This window comes from Phaethon aethereus, assembly GCF_964289735.1.
Source record: "Phaethon aethereus genome assembly, chromosome: 5".
In the NCBI taxonomy this organism is placed as follows: Eukaryota; Metazoa; Chordata; class Aves; order Phaethontiformes; family Phaethontidae; genus Phaethon; species Phaethon aethereus.
The window spans coordinates 2,295,071-2,314,402 of NC_138579.1; the positions used below are offsets into that span (position 1 = coordinate 2,295,071).

At 44.1% G+C, this 19,332-nt stretch overlaps 1 protein-coding gene across 1 annotated transcript in view; it reads right to left on the bottom strand.

The window, feature by feature from the left end:
- MDGA2 (MAM domain containing glycosylphosphatidylinositol anchor 2) overlaps positions 1-19,332 on the bottom strand; it is a 390,338-nt gene that overhangs the window by 67,961 nt on the left and 303,045 nt on the right. Inside the window, exon 9 of the mRNA XM_082000249.1 lies at positions 15,302-15,571. Coding sequence (XP_081856375.1) covers positions 15,302-15,571 — 270 coding nt within the window. The remainder of the gene's footprint in view (positions 1-15,301; positions 15,572-19,332) is intronic.

Consider the following 19,332-nt stretch of genomic DNA (forward strand, 5'->3'; position numbering starts at 1 on the left):
TGCCACCAGTCTTGCAAAGCAGCCGCATGTCCCACAGAGTGACTGGGACATCTCTTGTAAACACGACAATCTCCACAGGCAGCACACGAGCACCCGCCCATTTCAAGGAAGCAACAGGCCAAAACACCCAGAAGAACAGGTCAGACACCCATCAGCTATCCCAGCTGTGCTCAGAAACTTGTCTACAGAAATCAAGGGCTTTGCCTGCTTGCAGCATCACTGGAATTTGTGCCTCTGTCCCTACTTGCTGCTGCCCTGTGCACTTCTGCTTTATCCAGGCATCCACATCTCTAACGTGAGCAGTCCTGGCAAATTATAAGCCATTTGCATGCAGGCCAAACCCCTGAGTAGAACAGCAGTTATGAACGTGTCTGCACACAGCGGCATAAAAAAGATGAAAATGCAAATACTGGAAATGGCTTGCATGTATAATCTCTGAATTCCTTCCAAGACGGGAGGATTGGGAAGAAACAGTCTGGTCTGGGGCACACATCAGGACGTGTCCACACCAAGGCGCAGCAAGATGATGTGGTGGAGGCGTACGCTCTTGGGAGTTTCTCGGGAGAGCAGCCAGTGCCGGGAACTGCCCGGGGCAGGTCTGGGGGTGACCACAGCAGGGTGCCTCCCAGGTCCCAGCGACAGCGCTTAGCAAGCTAGCTTCGCAATAGAGAACAAAACCACACCAACACAGTGCTGGGCTTCATCTCCAAACCCCACCTGAAGTACCAAGAGGTCTCCAGCCCATGGGGGAGCAGACAAGGCATGTGCTGTGTAACGCTCCTCCACCTCAGCAAGCTACTGGCCAGCCAGGTGAGAAAGAGCAGATAAACCCATTGGTCAAAGTCAAAAAGACAATGTGGGTTTAGAAAGCAAGAATACTTCCAAAGTCATTGATTTCAAATCACACGAGGTTCAAACAACTATATATAAAGTTCTGCCCACAAGTTATGAGAAATGCAACTGATGGATGAGGTATTAATAAAGCTGATTTCAGAAATGGGACTGCAAGCTTCTAACATGTTTCTAAAACACGCAATTTCAACACATTTGCTCCATTTTTAATCATTGCATCATTTTCACATAACTTTACGAAAAGTCTTGGCAGGAACTGGTTTTCATTGCACTATTGAAAAATGGTAGGACACGTCAGCTAGAAAGTCAGTTACAAGGTACAGTTCAACCTGGAGATTAACACAGAGGCAAGCAACATCCGATGAACCCGAATGAGAAGCAGCCAAACACAAAGGCAGTGTTGGATTTGGGACTCCACAGAACAGGTGGTAAATGAAACGTGTAAATGTCCTCCACAAGTTTTCAGTCAATTCAGCGGGACATTCTGAGACCCAGAGTTTAATTGTCTGGTCTTAATTATTATATTAGACATATTATACCATATAATTAATGCAGAAGCAAATGTAATTGCACTCGTGTTTCTTAATTTCATTTTACATTGTCCTTCCACAGAAAATTATCCTTGGTTTTGTGGCAAAATGCAGCAGAGGTGAATTTGCAAGACAATGTAAAATGTCTATGTTATTTTATATCAACTTGCACATGGTGTGTGCTCACAAGGCTCGCTTGCATTGAAGTGAGGTCGAAGGGACCATCCCAGAAACTCAGAGGGCAGGCAAAGGAGTCCTGCCTCCCAACAGCCAGGTCTGTAGACATGGCATACAGGAGTCAGACAGCGTTGAACGCCAGCTCTAGCAGATGGAGAGCACCTGGAGATCCATCCATGCTGATGCAGAGGGATGCAGCACATGTGCATGTTGCAGCCTGGTCCCCCAGAAAGTAAGGAGGAAGACAGAAGGTGGTCCCTATTTAAATTCAGAGTCACATGCAAAAATCTCCACCCTTTCAAATCCCCTCTGTGAATACTGCGTCTCTTTTAAGGGAGTGAACCTTACTGATACTTAAATGCATTGCTTCTGTGTCCCTGAATAGGCTTGAAGAAGAAGATCTCTACATGGCTGTGGTCCATGGCTAGATGCCAGCTTGCCCTCAAGAAGCCTAGATCCTCGTATACTAGTTTTTCTTCAGCTAAACCCCTGGATCTCACCTGTGAGCATCTGAAAGTGAGCAAGTGGGCCTGGCATCAGACGTCCTGCACTCAGGGAATAGGGCTCCTAAAAAAGGCAGTTTATGCTCAAACTTGAGGATAACCTGCTGTAATCCATCACAAGCTGATGATTTCTCAAAATGGCTCTGCAACTTAAGAACCAGGCAAAAAAAAAAAAAACCAAACAACGTACTTAAAACTTCTGTACACACAAACAATTTAAATCCGAATTGCTGGCTTCCATCTGTGCTCCCAACCCTTCAGAGATTCAGCCATGCTCAAAGAGTGTCTGCCAGTCAGGCCACCGTATCCAGCAACTACTCAAAAAGCAGTCTGTAAGACAGGAGTCATGTCACTGAAAAAGGTCTTCCGTCTTTGGCTGTGCTTGCTAATGCCAAAGCTCGTTGGAAAATTTACACAGATTATTTTGCTCGTCAAACACAAGCAACAGCAGAAGGGGTAGGGTTGTTTTGTGCTCCGGATGATGGGCAGGAGCGTATCCCTGAGATCAGAGCTCACAATTCAATAAAACACATGACTGTCAAAGCAGTCTTGAGTCGTGCTACAGCAAAGAAGCCAATGATACAGTGTGGACAAAAGGTCTCTGAGGAATTTAATTAATTTAAACTGACTGTTACTCCACTGAAACATCAGGGCTGTAGCAATGTGCATGAGTCTGGCTGCACTATTCAAGAAAAGTAAAGTACATTATCCAAAGGTGAAGGGTGGATTCAAATGGGATTTTAGGTCATGGATCTCCAGCTTACTTCCTTTCTCACCTTTTTGTTTTCTATCACCTCTCTTTCTTGCCACATTTCTGTGTACTCTGTACTGTTCCTGTTTCAAGTGTGTAAAATTGCGTTTGAGTTGCCCAGGTTGTGAAGTGGTTCGATCATTTCTGCCAGTAGATGCCTTGAAAAACAGCATCACTCCTCTAGTCAACTTATCATCATACATAAGTGCATTTTTTTTAACTAATTCTCAATTTATAACTGCAAAAAATAGGCTGAAGATGGTTTAGGAAAGGGCATAAACCTTTTCTTTGGTCAGAAAACAGTCTTATTAATAGTTCATGGATTATGTCTTACAACTTGTCTATACTGGGACACGCTAAGGTCTGAGGGTGTTTTGTGAGTACTTAGTGCCAAAAAAGTTCTCCTCTATTGAGGTAATCTCTTACATTGATTCATTACAATCTGCCAGAGGCTTGGAATTGTCTTACATGATTTTGTTATGCTGGGGTAGAAAAAGCAAAAAATCTTCAGCATACACTCAGTATCTTTGCACCATTTTTCGGTATTACTAATTAAAAAAAAAAAAAAAAAGGTTAGTTTAGATCATGTAAACAATTTTTTTTTCCTTTTTTGGCACGATTCTGTAAGGAATTGGGCCGGGACCAAAAGCCAACAGACTCCAAGGCTGCTCAGACCCTGCCAGCAGACAGAATGGGGATGTCCCTCCCTGAGCAAGTTTTGAGCAAGTTTTGGTGAATCTAAAATATCCCTCAGCTGAGCAGTACTGGGAGCTGCCTCTGGAAATCTGTACACCATGGCTTCCAACTGGAAAAGAAACAGAAAAGTAGCAGAGGGGAGCAGCAAATGCCCCAGCATTATGCAGGGCTTTGGGGACAGTGAGATTTGGCATCTTGCTTTGCTGTTCTGTTAAATGAGTACAGAGTCAGGGTGAGCCCCATGCACTTATTTAACATCCTGCTGCCAACAGGATTAATTTTGGGTTTTTTTTTTAATGTACAGAGAGGAGAGGGAGGCTTTAAAACACCAGGAGATGCCATTAGCAGCCATTCACGCACGGAGGAGAGGGTTTGTTGTGCCACCATCACTGCCTACCTCATTGGAGGGATGGGGATAATGAGCTCAATCCCACTTTGCTTCTCAGAAACCACCTCATGGGAGAGCTGGGGGCTTTTTTTGGCCTATAAAGTTGCAGGGAGGTAAAAGCCACTGGAGAAGCAGCAGGGAGCCATCCCAGTGCGGCCCTCACATGGCGTGCCAAACGCTGCTGATGCAACGTGCTTCTACCCTTGGGGCTCCTCTTGATGTGGCCACCCGAGAGTCACCGATGTTCCTCAAAAAGAGCCAGGAGTTGCCTTGTATGGAGAAAAACATCATGATCCCAAGATGAAAAACACAGTGGAAGACTGATGCGACCCACTTTGGCAACTCTGCCCCAGCATGTCCAGCAGGGCCAAGAACAGGCAGACGTGGCCAGGTGACATAGGGCTGCCAGTCTTGGGGACAAGGAAACCACCTCTGCAGGGTCTGGGAAAGCAGCACGCTAATCTGCCCACCCTGATACCACCGAACAGAAGCCAACAGTGGAGTTGAACGACAATAAAAGATGCAATAAAGTGGCATATTGAAAAGAGATGCACATAGTTATAAGCATTAAGTGAATAACTTACTGTTGATTCTAATTTTAACTGAAAACGAAAAGCGAATTTTGACTGAAATCAAACAAAAACTGATGTTTCCCTCTGCATTTGCTCTTAAAACTGAATTCTGAAACAATCCAGTGTCAACAACAAGATGCAAAGGACAAAGTCCAAAACACTCAGCCTAGAAAAGAGGGAAGTGCTGATGATGGGGAAAGATGCTGCTGCTCCCCCTTTCCCAGCAGAACCCTTTCTCTAATTATCTGAGCTCTGTAATGAGCTAATTCCTGCGCTACGATGTGCATTGAGTTGGCTTTGGGGAGAAGATAGGATGAGGGTGGAGAAACTTTCATCCTCTCCTGCTAATTTTGTTTTCTCCTTTGTACACGGTACTTGAACTTCTAGGGCGACAGAGCTGTTAGGGCATGCTCAACCTCCCTCTACTGCCGTTGCGCTTCCCATGGCAGATGCCTTCCAATGGCCACGTCCTTCCTAAAACGAAGACGTGAGCCTGTTGATTGGCCTGGCTCTAGCTCGTTATTTTATTTAGTTATTTTTTATCCTCAATCCTGCTTCTGTATTGCAGGCTGATTTAACCAATAACTGCCACTCATCCCACCCTCTGCTCCAGAAGGTAATGCTCCCCCATCCAGAGGGCTCTTCCCAGAGCACACATATATTCTTAAGAGCCACAAAACTGATCGAGGGAAAAAAACACCTTGTTTTAAAGGATTTGATGGGACCTCACGTCTGCATTCATATAAATAATTTAGATTAGCACAAACATGAATTCAGCAGTTGAGGAAAAAAACCCATGTTTTACTGCACTAAAGAAGCTGTTTTGATGTTTGATTAGGTTTTCTTTGAACTCGGCAATTTTTCAAAACACATACTCCATTTTACTGTGTTTAACCTCTCTGATTTAATCTTTGAAGGCCCTCATTTCTTCCTATTTCTGTTAAAAAGCCATTTCTGTTCTGTGCCTTATAATGATTTGTTTGGTTTATTTAAAAAAAAAAGTTTCTCTTTTTTAATATTTTAAGTTTTTCAGAACAGTGAATATTCTTTCTTCTACAAGTGTGAAATGCTTAACACAAAGCAGATAGATACAACCCCACAGCTAATAATAAAACAGAATAAACAACAGCAGATTTTGGTCAAGACATGAACCGCATCGTGACCAAAGGTAGCAGTTCTTTCTCTTTTTGACTCCAAAATCTGAAACATTTTTCCTCTGGAAAGTCATGCAAGTTCTGGAAAATAAATATTGATTAGAAAAAAATGTTCCTGTAGTTCACCTGCAAAAAACCACCACCCTGTGGATACCCTTTACCATTTAAACATACTGCATGTAAATAGCAGGGCTGTGCTTCTAGCTCCCTCAGCAAAGCAGCGTCTTCTCCAGAAAAACAGCACAGAAGTTTGCTGTTGTTGTTGTGTTGGGTTGGTTTTTGTTTTGTTTTGTCTTTTTAAAATCAGATTTTACTTTAAATTCTGTTTTCTGGAGAAAATGGCACCACTGAATACAGGTGAGTTTTCAGTAAAGCTCTCCTCGGAGTCGTGTATTAAAACATCAAATCAAAGCAGCATTGGCTCTTAACCTCTTTGAAAACACAATTGTGTCACTGTTAGGAAAGAGGGAAGAAAATCTGGGGCACTTTCATGCCTGAAAATCCAGCTGCTACACCTTGAAACATGGAAAAGCCTGTACACCAGTCTGGGGATGCTAAAAAACTCTGCATCTGATCCTGAGCCTTTTTCTCTAACCTATTTCTAAACCTTCTCTATTTTCAGGAGCTCACAGACATCAGACATCGGTTTCCCCCATCACACAATGATGAGGTCACGCGGTTGATAATGTTGCAGTGATGGACCCCAAATTTCTGCAGCGTGCTGGAACTTGACTTTCTCAAGGATAGAGCATGCATGGGCAAAGGCAGAGTGCGTGGAATTTAACAGTTTAGGAAGTAATCAAATTAAACAGCGAGTGGTACAAACGCTTGGGTTTAGTTTGGGTGGAGAGACTGTTCCTTCATCACTGCTCCTCTTAGCTCGCTTGGCTGCACCGAAAATGCTGGCTTGACCGTGGCCAGGACTCTCCTCTTCAGTACAGCACATGGAAGAAATCATCCCTCTGTCACTATAACATTATTAAAAGTGCATTTACTTTCTGGAGAACAGATACATCCGAATCCAGGCTGATAATGAGACTTTCAGCAGGAGCCTCAGCTGAACGCAAGATGTTGATGCAATCCCTACAGCGGATCCCTACAGCTCCGCCGCCTCGCAAGAGGCACAAAAGAGCCTGTGGGTATCTCCAAACCAGTGTTGCATCAGTTTCTTCCAGGGAGTCCTGTTCAGGAGGAAGACCTGAGCTGGACCAGCTGGCATCGGTGGGTGGCTTCACTCCTCCGTGCTGCCGAGCGCTCACGCATTCCATGGAAGTTAATGGGCTCTGCGGTTACTGACAACCACGAAAATAAGACAGCTGGTCTTGCTGGCATTGAATTGTTAAAAAAACAAAAAAAAACCCACCAAAATAAACCAAACCAACAAACAACAACAACAAAAAAACCCCAAAAAACAGAAGAAAAGGATAAAAAAGAAAAAAAATATGCACAAACCATTTTTGCATGGTTTTAAAGCAATTTTCCAAAACAGACATCACTGCGATAGCATCTTCATTCAGGCTGTAAATCAGCAGTAAGGAGGTGAAAATTCAATCCGAGGATCTCAATAACACTACCCAACAGAAGATAAAGAGCAAAGGGAATTGGACCTCAGTCTCAGCCATGCACTCCCGGCAGATTTCAAAAGGATAACCATCAGAAAATTGGCCATTAAAGCAAAGTATCTGAGTGTCTGCTGACAGACGGGAACGCACCGCCGAATGACCCAGGGCCAAACTACCAGAAGTATCTCAGCGGTTCAGAAAAATGTCATGGCTAATCTCGAGGCAGATGAAGTATCTAAAAGCAATAAGTAGGTTAGTGCTCCATGGCCCAGAGCCAGCAGCCAGTCACAAATGACCTGCACAAATTCAGGCAGGACGGGATGGAGAGTCCAAGCATCACTTTGATTTCAGAAATGTCCTCAGACAGCGCCTATGTGCTCCAAGAAGATTTGGACATTAAAGAGTAATACTAAATTGTTTTATTTAAAGTAATCTTTATGACAGGATAATGAATTAGAACAATAAATAATTTGTTTAACACTCAAAGAAGGTAAAATAGAGGATTTGGGGGCATGGAGCAGATGGAGAACAGAACTCCAATGGAATACAGAAGGATGGGAGCACCCAAGTACCTGACAGCACAAGTCACATACTTTAAAAGAGATTTTTGCATACGTTGGTGGTACATTTGTGTAGACATGTTTTGACCTCATGCAACTCTTCTTCCATGCTCTGAAACCAGTGTGGGCCATGTGGAGAGAGCGGAGCAGAGAAGGGAGAGGATGAGACGGGTGAGAGTGAGGAGACAAGAGCACGACCTCCCGCAGTCCCCCTCCCCTCTTCATCCTTTTGTGTCTCCCATTGTTGGAGATTGGCTTAAGCTGGAGGGAAAGGATATGAAGTGCCTGACAAATACTCTAAGGGAGAAAATGGCTAAATTGAATTTTCTCATCATGTGGCAGAAAGTTGGTGAAGACCCGCTCTGCTCTGCCCTCCAGCAGCAGCCCCCGGGGCACCCTGCTGCAAAGACAACCTCTGCTCTGCATTAAGATAATAAACTGACAAAAAAGAAACTAGAGACGGAAAAAAAAAAGTGATGTAAGCAAACAGGAATAATATCACTGAAGAGAGGATCTTTGGATTAAAAATTAATGGCAGCTAACAGGCACTTGCACATTGCTGCAGGGCTCCCGCATACTCGTGCGGGGACTCGCTCGATGCAGAGGACAGATGCAAGAAGTCACTGGGGAGATATCACAGTATTAGAGAAGCAGATAGCATAAACAGGGAAGATTTTTATTTAAAAAGACCAATCCACCAACCCTCAAGCTCTCTGGTGCTGACTCTACACGGCAAATTTTGAATTCACCAAAGTGTATCAGTTTTCTGCAGACTTCAGTCAAACCAGAGTTTTACCCTGCCAAAATTATCGACAGTAAACGGTTTGGAGTAAAATGTCACGTATTAAAAGAAAAAGATAAATATTTAAAAGAACAAAGCAAATATAATTCCTTAATTCCCACTGAGGGAACCTGAAAGAGAAATGGAAGTGTGTCTACCAACGAGAATATTTGATTTATTCCAAGAAAACAAAATGTCTGTATTTCCAGCACAGCACTTACCTTTCCCATATAAGCGTCCTAAAAGTCCCACAGCTGTCCCTAACCTGCCCCAGTGAGACCCGTCATTTACCATTCTGCTCCAATTTTTAAAATTACAGGGACACTACCAATGGAACCGCACACATTTTTGTCCCGACCAAACGGGCTTTAATATTGCTAATATAGAAACACTTCACAGTGTGGAATGGGAAGAGAAAAAAATATTTTTCCAGATTTCATTTTTCATCAGCACCTCATGTTAATTGACCCAGGACAGTCATGCAGTCCCTGTCCCTGTAGATTTATTGAGGACATCAGCAAGGAGAGAGAAAAACACAGCTTTAAGCCTGAAAAATGTAACTGGAAATGTTCCTATTAAGGAGAGAGGGTGAGGGACAGGCCTCATTATATGAAAATATCATAATCTGATTCTTGAGCCTGATTAGATTTCGAGTAGATGCCTGCCTTTAAGTCACGACCAGGGAGCAGTCAGTGATTTGAGAGGTTGAGTACTTCCAGCATGGGCAAGGGCATCCACCCTGGAGGATGCAGGGAATGGAGCAGGAATCCTGGGCCACCTCCCAGCTTGGCAAGTTATGAATCCTGTTTGGCAGCGCTAAGCCTTTTCATACCGACAAGCCGACATATTTTCCTCCAAAGTTGCCAAGGAAAGAGCCAAGGAAAGAGCCAAGGAGCTCGTCTGCAGGACACAGTCACCATCCTTGAAGGGGTAGGCAAGGCTTTGACCACCAGCCAGAGGCTATCAGCTAGCAATGCTCATACCCTGGGTAAAATAACGGTACGATTACTGCAAGGCTCTCCAGACAAAGAATTAGAGCATAAAATCATATTATAACTCCCCACTTGCGCATTTTTGAGGCTCATAGGGTTGTTTGGCAGAAGCTGTCCTTTCGGTGGGGGGAGGAGAGTGGTGTTACAGCACTAACTGATGAACGCTGCGGTGTTAGGGATACTGAGGCCATGGGTGTTTGCTTCAGTTATATTTTTGTTTAGAAATGAGCATGAAATGAATTGGCACACACGTCAAATGGGTCAAAATCTTACTTTTCGGTATTTCTGCTAGGAGCTGGGTTTTGCTGCTAAGTTATGCTTACTGAGTTCCCTAGACAGCCCACTTAAACTGAGTGTGTATGAAGAGCTGGTGCTACAGGAAAGACAGAATGGTCACTTCTAGCTTTAAAACTTTCCAAAGTAATGAAAATACTCATTTAAACTGTGCTGGCATATATCTCATTGAGATTAGAAATGAATGATTGCTTTCAACTCACCAGTTAATCTTTCATTAGTTTAGGAAGACTATTCTTCTGAGAGATTTTAGATAGGTAGATTATACCTGATCCCTATGTTTCTACTTCCACACTTGGCAATGAATGAGCTTTGCTAACGTCTCCATGTCACTGTATTCATCTGGAGAGTTAGTACCCGAAAACCTGACTGGCCAACCAAGACACCAAACTCACAGATAACCCCAAGCCTAAAACATCTGCCATCAGTTATCGTCTTGAACCACGAGGAGGAACAAATGGTTTTTGAAAAACCACAAATGACTGTGGCGAGCAAGGGTTCAGGAACGCCCAGCATCCCTCAGCCACTGCTAGGGACGAGCCAGTCGCAATGCCTCTGATGGCTTACACAACAGCTACAGGTTCCTGGAAAATGGAAAGGAAAACTGCTGAATTCAAAGCATCTGTAAAGAGCACAGAGCTCCTGCATGGCCCTCCACCAGCCCGGACGCTGGTCTAGCACTCCACAGTGGGTAACCACACAGTGAGGAACGGAACTGACATGAGAGGCATCGCCATGTCTTCCAGCCAACACACATACAGTTCAGCCAGGGAAAACTGCACTGAGTTACTTGCTTGGGAAGTTGCTTTCACACTGCCAAAAAAAAAAAAAACCCACGTTGTAGAGTGAAAACAGTTCACTGGCAAAATCCTGGCGTTTTGGCATTGTGCAGGTAAAAAGGGTACAACGAATCTGCTTCCAAACAAGTTTTCCATAATAAGATTTTTGCTTGTTGCTTTACATGAATCCCATAGAGTTTCTAAGACAAAAAATAAAATGGGAAGCTACAAACAATACACACTTCTGTCCCTTAGTTCAGTGCAAAAGGCCTTCCCTAACAAAAAAGGATTAACGAAGCTATAAAACTTTAAACAGCAGAATACTGTTTAATTCAGCTGACAGGGTCATGGAGAAGAACCCGATACCCTGCAATTTATTTTAAGACGGTGCCCTTGTGGCAAAAGCATCCCGGCTTTCACAAAAGGCTGGATGGGAATTCTGATAGGATTTCAGCTCGGTGCTGCACGGACCACAGCGATACCGTGTGTGGTGCCAAGGGCAAAGGAGAAACACTGAGGCAGAAATTGCTGAACAGGGTTCCAGTGAGGATGTTCCCACAAGGCTACATGAGGAATCACATGGCTCCTACTGGGGATGGATGCTGGCATCATACAGAAGGGGTGGTTCAGTGTCCAGCTCCTCAGGTTCCAATTTCCCAAGGCATGGGGGAAAGGAAGGCAAGAGATGGGAGATCCTCAGCAGACTGAGCGGAGTCCCCAGCTAGACCATGCCCCCAGGTTTGCTCTGCTCTTCCTTTAATTCAGTAGCACCAGTGAAGCTCCAAAGAAAGGCGAAGCTGTGGTCATGCTGGTAGCTAACAATTATAACCTACATAATTACAAGTTGATTGGCTTGATGTTGCTCTTGGCCAGAAGCACTGAGAGTGTGACACGAGACTGGACAAGTAAATAATAAAGATTGGCTCGTTCATTAATGCAATATTTTATGGTGAAAAAATTCTGCAAACCAGAAGAGCACAAAATCAATATTCAAAACCTTCTTTGCTCAATGGTGGGATCAGAAGTTAGTTGGTAAATGTAACTACGTCAACATAATGCCATTAGTAGCTTTGTTTAGTACCACCCAGTGGTATGATTACTAATTAAATAGTATCTCACAAGTTATATACAGTGTTGTCAAGCCAGCACCATAAACTGTGGACAGACAGATTTCACAACGTAATTAAGCACGGGATCATGCAAGGCTGTGTATCTGCCTTTTACACGTACTGATTAAACAGCTACAATAATTTAATGTGCGTGAAACAAAATATTGTTTCCCTTACTTAAAAAAGCCTCTTTGGACAGCAACTTTTGTGAACAATTCAGCCTCAGGCAGCCATCAGCATAGCAAATTTCAGCGCCAGTGGTTAAAGCTTGCCAAAGTTATAAGCCGCCGAAGATAAATTCCAAGACTTGTCAGGTAACCTCCGTTACGGTAATCTGGATCCTAAATAGCTCCCCGGGTGCACAGAATATTGCTAAACAACCCCCACTGTAGCACCAGCCCTTCTGACAGCAGCGCCAGGGCTTGCTTGATCAATCTCTTGCACGCTGGGAAACTGGAAAAGAGAGTTCAACCTCCCCTGCCTTGAAGGGACTCAAGGTCCCACGCAACGACATGGAGACGTTAGCTGTGAAAAAGGTGTCCCCGGGGTGGCCTGGGCTGGCAGGAGCCAGGATGCGACCCCGGGAGGGCTCCAAGTCTGCCCCTCGAGGAGCCCCCGCCGCCAGCAGCAGCGTCTCCGGGGAGGGGACCCTCCCCACGCTTACCCAGCCTGCTTCTCCAGCACTCCAATCCTTCCCCAACCCACGTGCAGGCTTCTGGGCCATTCATGACATTTTGTGCATCTATTTTTTTTTTTTTTTTCCATTTGCTTCCAGCCTTGGCAGGGTTTTAATGACACACTGCCTGAAATGTGCTTTTTGCTCCTCTTTGGATAAGACGTGCACTAGCAACCACTGAATTAAATATATAGATAGTGAAGCTGCAAGTACCATGAACTCAGCTTTGCTTTCCCACAAATACAATTTTGCTTCTATGTTCTTATTTACTTTTAAGACGGTAGCAGGTTAAATCTGCCTCAGAGTGGCCCATCTGATACAAATCAACCACCTTTTCCACATGTGATTTATTTTGCTTGCATGTTCTCAAATCTGGCTCAAAATAGAAATGCAGTAAAAACAGGGTTTGCAAACTCTAGGGCCAGCATAAATCTTTTCATCCAGGCTGTTTTTAACATTGTACTGAAAACATTTCTCTTAGCATACCAATGCTTCTCTGCAGCCTCTGCAACGTGAGCATTGCAGCACACTGCTACTACATGAAAACCTGGAAATAAAACCAACTAAAAATGGGCTACAACAACTCCCATTATTCTACCCAAAAGAAAAACTCTCCGCTATCACCAGATTCCTGCCACTGGGTTATTTATTTGGCTTTTTTCTCCATGAACGTGTCTAAGATGTGACCCATTTCTTTTCTGTATTCACATTCCCAGTGAAATCTAAGCCCCCTTTTTAACCACTTTGTCATTTTCTTCTACGCATTTTCAGTTCCCCAGTGCTTTAACTTCATCTGTCCTGATGAGACTTGGGACCAGAATACAGCTGCTGCTCTTTCCTGAGAGTAGTTTCAACTCCACGTGTCAAAGAATATATTGACTAAATATGCTGGTTTTAACCTTGAAAGGCCGAGGAAGACACTGAAGTCATAACCCGAAGTGTTACCTTCAGCATCCTAACGCAACCATATAGCATAAATTCGCAGAACAGTAAAAACTAAAAGCAAGTGAGGCATGTGGAGGGATGCGAGACAGAGCATATCATAAACCCATTTTAGCAATAATTTTCAGTTACGTGCCTTGCTTTGGCACAGCAATAAACCACAGAAAGCCACTCAGATTGCCCCAGTCTTGGCAAAATAATTGCCTTAGAACAGGTTTCCACAGTCCTGGGTCCAAAGTGAACTGCATTTATTCATTTGAGGAAAAAGACTGTTTCTCTGGTTTCCTTCAGAGCCACCTTTTGGATTAAACTCCAAAGATTTGGAGAAGGCAGTGGCTGTGAAAAAACCTCCATGCAGGCTCTGAATGATAAGTCAGCCAAAGGCTTGATTAGGTTTTGAAAGAGATAGAGCCATCAGTCACTGGGGTGCTCAGTGTGTCCCCACCACATCTGTGCCGAGCGCTGCTGGCGTGGTGAAATCCCTGCCAACGAACGAGATGCCACTCAACTGAGTCCAAAAGAGAAAAAAGAAGTATCCACACGAAAGCAGGTCCACATTGGTTCCTATAAAACCAAATTTTACTGAAAAACAAGGGGAGCTGAATTGAATTGTTTCCTTTATTCCCAGGACAGATGTGCATGGAGGGTCTACCCTGACATCCAGGGCTTGTGCAGAGCAGGGCCCCGAGAGGTGCTCTGCAGCTCATCCATTAAACCCACCGGTAGCAGTGAAGCTGATAATAATGCCCATTTTGCTAAACAGCAGGAGGGTTCAGGGAGCTGCCAGGCTGCCAGCAACCCCAAAAGCAAAACCTCTTAGATCTGATCGCAGCTGGAGCCAAGTTGGTGAAACAAGAATAAAATCCCAAATAAGAGAGGGGATCTTTCCTTTGTAGATAGCTCTCCTCTACATATTCTGAATTTCTTGTTTGTTGGTTTCTTTCCCCATCATCCATTTTCAAGCAGCTGATGGGAGGGGTTTGGAGCTGAAATGGGGCTACTGCTCCAACATCCTTAGGGTGGCTGGGGCTGCTCATGCTGAGCTCCGGAGACAGCCCACGCAGGGCGGGTGCTGGACACCCCTCTCAGCTGGTGCAGAGGAACAGGGGGTTCCTGACCTTGGGCAGAGATGGTTCATGTAATAGAGGTGCTTTTTTTCCCTCCAGTGATTCTAAAAAATGCCTGGGCAACCAGGCTAGAGGGAAGGGGAACGTATAGCTGGTATGACTCCAGCAACCACAGGACCTCAGCTTGGGCACAACATCTGCTGCAGGCACAGAGTGTTTGCAGGATAAGGCAGATGAATCTTCAAGCCATGGTAACTAATTTGAATAGATGAAGAATCAAGACTTGCATCCTAAAAACCCAGTTTAACATTCATATCCGAGATACTAAAGCTAAAAGACATACAGTTTGTCTTAATCCAGTGCCTTAATTATACAACACGGGTAGATCATTGCAGGAGTTGCACATCCTCCTTGAGTCTACGATCTTGTGTACTAACTTCACAAAGTCCTTTGCTTTTTAAGAGAAGGAACAAATTTCAACACCCCTCTGTGCTCAGGTAGCCTGAAGTTGCTTGACGCTGTGGTCTGCCCGCCCCAGTCTCCGAGCTTGCTCAGCGTACCAAAAGAGAGGAGGAAATTCAAGCCTTATTGAAAACTTCAAATGGAAGAAATTTGCTGCCCGATGACTCTCTCAGGCCTGTCTCAGAAGCGTACTGGCAGGTGCCTGCAGAGAAGGTGTATTTACGTTTTGCACGTAAAAATCTTTATCCCAAAACCACTGAAATAAGCAAAATCTCCTATTTTGTTACCAGCCTCCCCAGAATCCAATGATGCCTTAAGCTACGATTCTGCTTCGAGGGACAGATCCCTTTGGTAATCCGTTAGTTGAAGCAGGACCAGGGTTCCCCAGTGACACGCAAGCCTGTGGCAACGCTCAGTCCATCGTCTCAGCACACCGAGACACCGCCAAGCCTACCTGTCACGAGGAAGCTGCACCGGCCAGCGCCCGCTTCGTTGATGATGTTGCAGTTGTAGATGCCGTAGCTGTCGCGGGAGAGGCTGCTGACGGTGTACTCGGTGGAGTCCTGCACGTCAAACTGGCCGGTGCGCAGCAGCTTGCTGCCCAGCCGCCACTCGTAGGTGAGGACGCGGGTGGGATACGCCCTCAGGACCCGGCAGCTCATGGTGATGCTCCGGCCTTGGCCTTGCCGAATCTCCAGAAAGGTGGGCTCTACGGCGGGGGGGTCTGCAGGAGACAGGAAGGGAAGGCAGGAGATTCATAAGCGAATTAGCGTGAGAGACAGAGTTAGCCAGCCGCTGCTGGAAGGCTAGACACCACGGCACAACCCAGCATCCACGAGGGGGGAACTCAGTAGCGGTAGGTATGGAGCCTCGATGGATACCCATCAGCTAGCAACAGGAATGCACTCATTCAAAGCATTGCATTCTGCTTATTGACGTTTTCTGCCGAGTAGTTGACATCGTGCTGCTTCACCGACGTCACCACTCGAGAGGTCCCGCGCCCGTGCAGCCCAGGAGGCTCAGCCTTCCCGAGCCCACAGAGAAACCACAGACTCCCACACACTGGACTTTCTGGAACAGGAACAGGGAGAAAAAGAGATAAAAGCCTTGACTCGGTTTATCTAAAGTGCTCAAGGCAACAGTGAACCTGGCACAGAGTTGAGGGAGCGGTTCTGCGTTCAGTGGAGGACCCAAGTTTGCAGTGGCAGAAGATGGATCAACGAAGCAGCACAGAGACCCCTCCACATCCCATTCCGACAGCTGCCTTCAGGCTTCAACAAATACGTAATCATATATTAGTCTTTTCTATCCACTCAGGTGGTAGTTTTGATATTCCAGTAAGCACAGAATGGGCCATTTTCCCATAACTTGAATTAAACTGCACTTTAAATAATTTAGATTTGTAGCTACAAACTCTGACAGACTTTTGATTCCAGCAAAATACAAAATAAATAAAATATAGCCAACATACAGTGTATGCAAAAACCTAACTTCACCCGCCCACTTGCCTTTTGATAACTTAATCATTGCAGAAGAATAAGGGCAACCTGGACAGAATAATGTTGGCACTCAGCTCTTATCAGCACAGCTATTTAGATCGGGTAACATGCATGAAAAATGTGCATGCGTTTGCAATTGGATGCAAAACAGTGAGTGACAAGACATTCTGGCTCTTTAAAAAACACGGCTCATTTTTTAGCCCGTGAGAAAGAAGAAATCCTGAAAGCCTCCTGTGCCAGCAAGATACATCAAATCTTTGCATCCATATTAAAAGAGCTGTCTTACAGACATAAAACATAAAAATACAAAATTCCTGATGAGCTCTGCAAGAGAACGATCTTCACAGAGTCACTCCGTGCTCCTTTCAGAAGGAGCTCTCTTTTACCATTACCTCTCCAAGAGCATCTTGTCCTCAGGTTCTTTACTGGTTGGTATCTCCATCACAGATCCCAATAACCTTCAGACTCTTTATATTTAATTCCCTACATAATGGAAGCTGTAAACAGATCCCCTCAGCTCCTGTAAATTAGGAACCATGTGCAAGTGCACATGTACTGCTGCTCACTATCTCTTGCTTAGACTAGAATCCAGCTAAACAGAGTACTTGAAATTAAGGTAAATTTTGGAGACTGTCATATTAAGACAACATTGCTTAGAGCTCATGACATCCAGCTCTCGCACTTGTAGCTCATTGCAATAATCAATCACCATTTATCTTGTATCAGGATCCAAGTCTGGAATTACTAGGAGAGGACTACCACGATTTGGCCATGAGGTATGCAGAGAGGCAGAAGTGGTGAAGAGCATCAGCGGTGGGATACAGGGCTCAGTGGTACGGGACGATGAAATGGCAAATATTAACTCTGAGGACAGTTACCCCCAACTGAGATTGCCCCAAAAATGACCAATGAAGAAGAGATGATGTGGGAACTACCAATTCAAAACCCCATCGATCCCAGCCTGACCTTTCCTCTTTGTGGATTAAGTATCATATGGCTTTGTATAATTTTGAAGCCAAATTCTTAACTGCTGCATGGACTGTAGTACAGCCACAGATAACTGGAAATAAAAGACCAGAAATCCTAAATCCTCAATACCACAAGCCTTCTTTCCATTGATAATAACCCCCAATTTTGTGTCATCAGAAAATATCACTACAGCGTGACTATTCTTTGGGCCCAGGTATGGAATAAAAAATAAGAAAGAAGATAAATTCATAAGAAATTCCACTGGTCTCTCTCTCCTGCCTGATGTTTGCCCTTTCATCGCAACCCAACAGTGTCTTCATCTGCCCTCACTGTACAATTTCTCCACCTTATTCTGCTTCACTAATATTTTCTTGAGGCAGTAGCTTTGCAGAGAATTGTTGGCTTAAAGATAAGAGTTATTCTTGGGAAAGAAAACGTGCCAGATCTCAGCTTTTTCTAAGGGAGAGCTGTTAACTAGTCAAGCCTGATCTGCCTTTCACAGATTCTTGTATTTTCCTCTAACCACCCTGTCTTATGATTGTTCGTACTTCCCAAATACCTTCTAAATCATGATATATAACGGACATCAGGGAAATTACAAATCAAATTTACTAATATTTACTATCGTCCAGTAAAGATATTTTAGTAAGATATATTTCTATTTCCTGAGAAATAAGCTCTCCAGTTTTTCTTTCCATTTCAGCCACGTTAATTCCATACCACAGAGAATCACAGAATCAAAGGCTGGTTGAGGTTGGAAGGGGCCTCTGGAGATCATCTGATCCAACCCCCTGCTCAAGCAGGGCCACCTAGAGCTATGTGCCCACAAACCACTTTAACAAGTCTCACTGTTAATACTGAAATACTACCCTCTCGCTCACCCTAGAGAGTTAACATGAATCCCCTATTAGTTCTAAAGAAGCTCATATCCTCATCAAGAGGGTACAATCTCTGTAAGAACCATTTTGTCATTTTTATACAACCTCTTGAGCCCAATTGCCTTTGCCCTCACAGCCAGCACCATAATATACTCTTAAATCCAGGTAAAATTGCCACCAACTTTGAGCTGGACACAGATTAGCCTATACAACAATACAAAATCAGGATGTTCAAACAGCATCTGACTGAAGACCCTCCTTGGCCCAGCATCCTCCAGTGGTCCTGAGTGCCTGGGGGAGAGGGAGAGCACCGAGGGCACTGGAGAGCTTTGGGACTGGAACTTTCTGAAAACTGTGTGTGTGTGGTCTGTTAAATAGCCTTTAACGGATGACTTTCCTATCATTTTCTCCCGTTAGTTATATATTAACCCTTTAATGTTTGAATATCCAAAACCTATGTACAATTTCTAATAATGCCCTCTTCTTTTGTTTGTTCTGCAGGTTCCATTTGATGCACCATAGTCAGTGAACAACAATTCTCTGTTCACCTCCCCATGGCAGCTCTGCTTTAATGACTTTTAGCATATATTGTTATTCAGTCCCCTCTTTCTTCTTCCCTTGGTTTATTTACTTACAAGATACTTTAGCCTTATAAATAGCTTTGAAATGACAGTTTCCCCTGCCTTTGAGGTCAAAATAGTTTTTAAAATACAGAATTTCCATCTATTCATGAACAGATGATACCCAGTGACAGAAAAAGAAAATTAACTTTGGTTTCTCATTTCAGAGTCACGCTTTTGCAGGTAATAACTTCAATGGAAAAAGGAAGGGATGATAAAAACTACAATATATGATAGTAGCCAGAGCTAATAGTTTATTTTTCTGTTTTTTGTCTCTACGAGATAGTGACTTCACAGCTAGCGAAGGTGTCTCAGGCATCTTCTGAGAGTAATGATGCTCAGAAGGAAAATTCCTCTGTAGCTCTTTGGAATGTATATGTGTTTAATTCATTTGCATTAGCTTTTCCCCAAGGCTTTAGCAATTTGATTTCATTTACTTTGCTGTACTTATTCCTATCTTTCATAATTCTAGTATTAGTTTTTGAAAAATATATGGAAAATCTGCAAAGGGAGTACAGT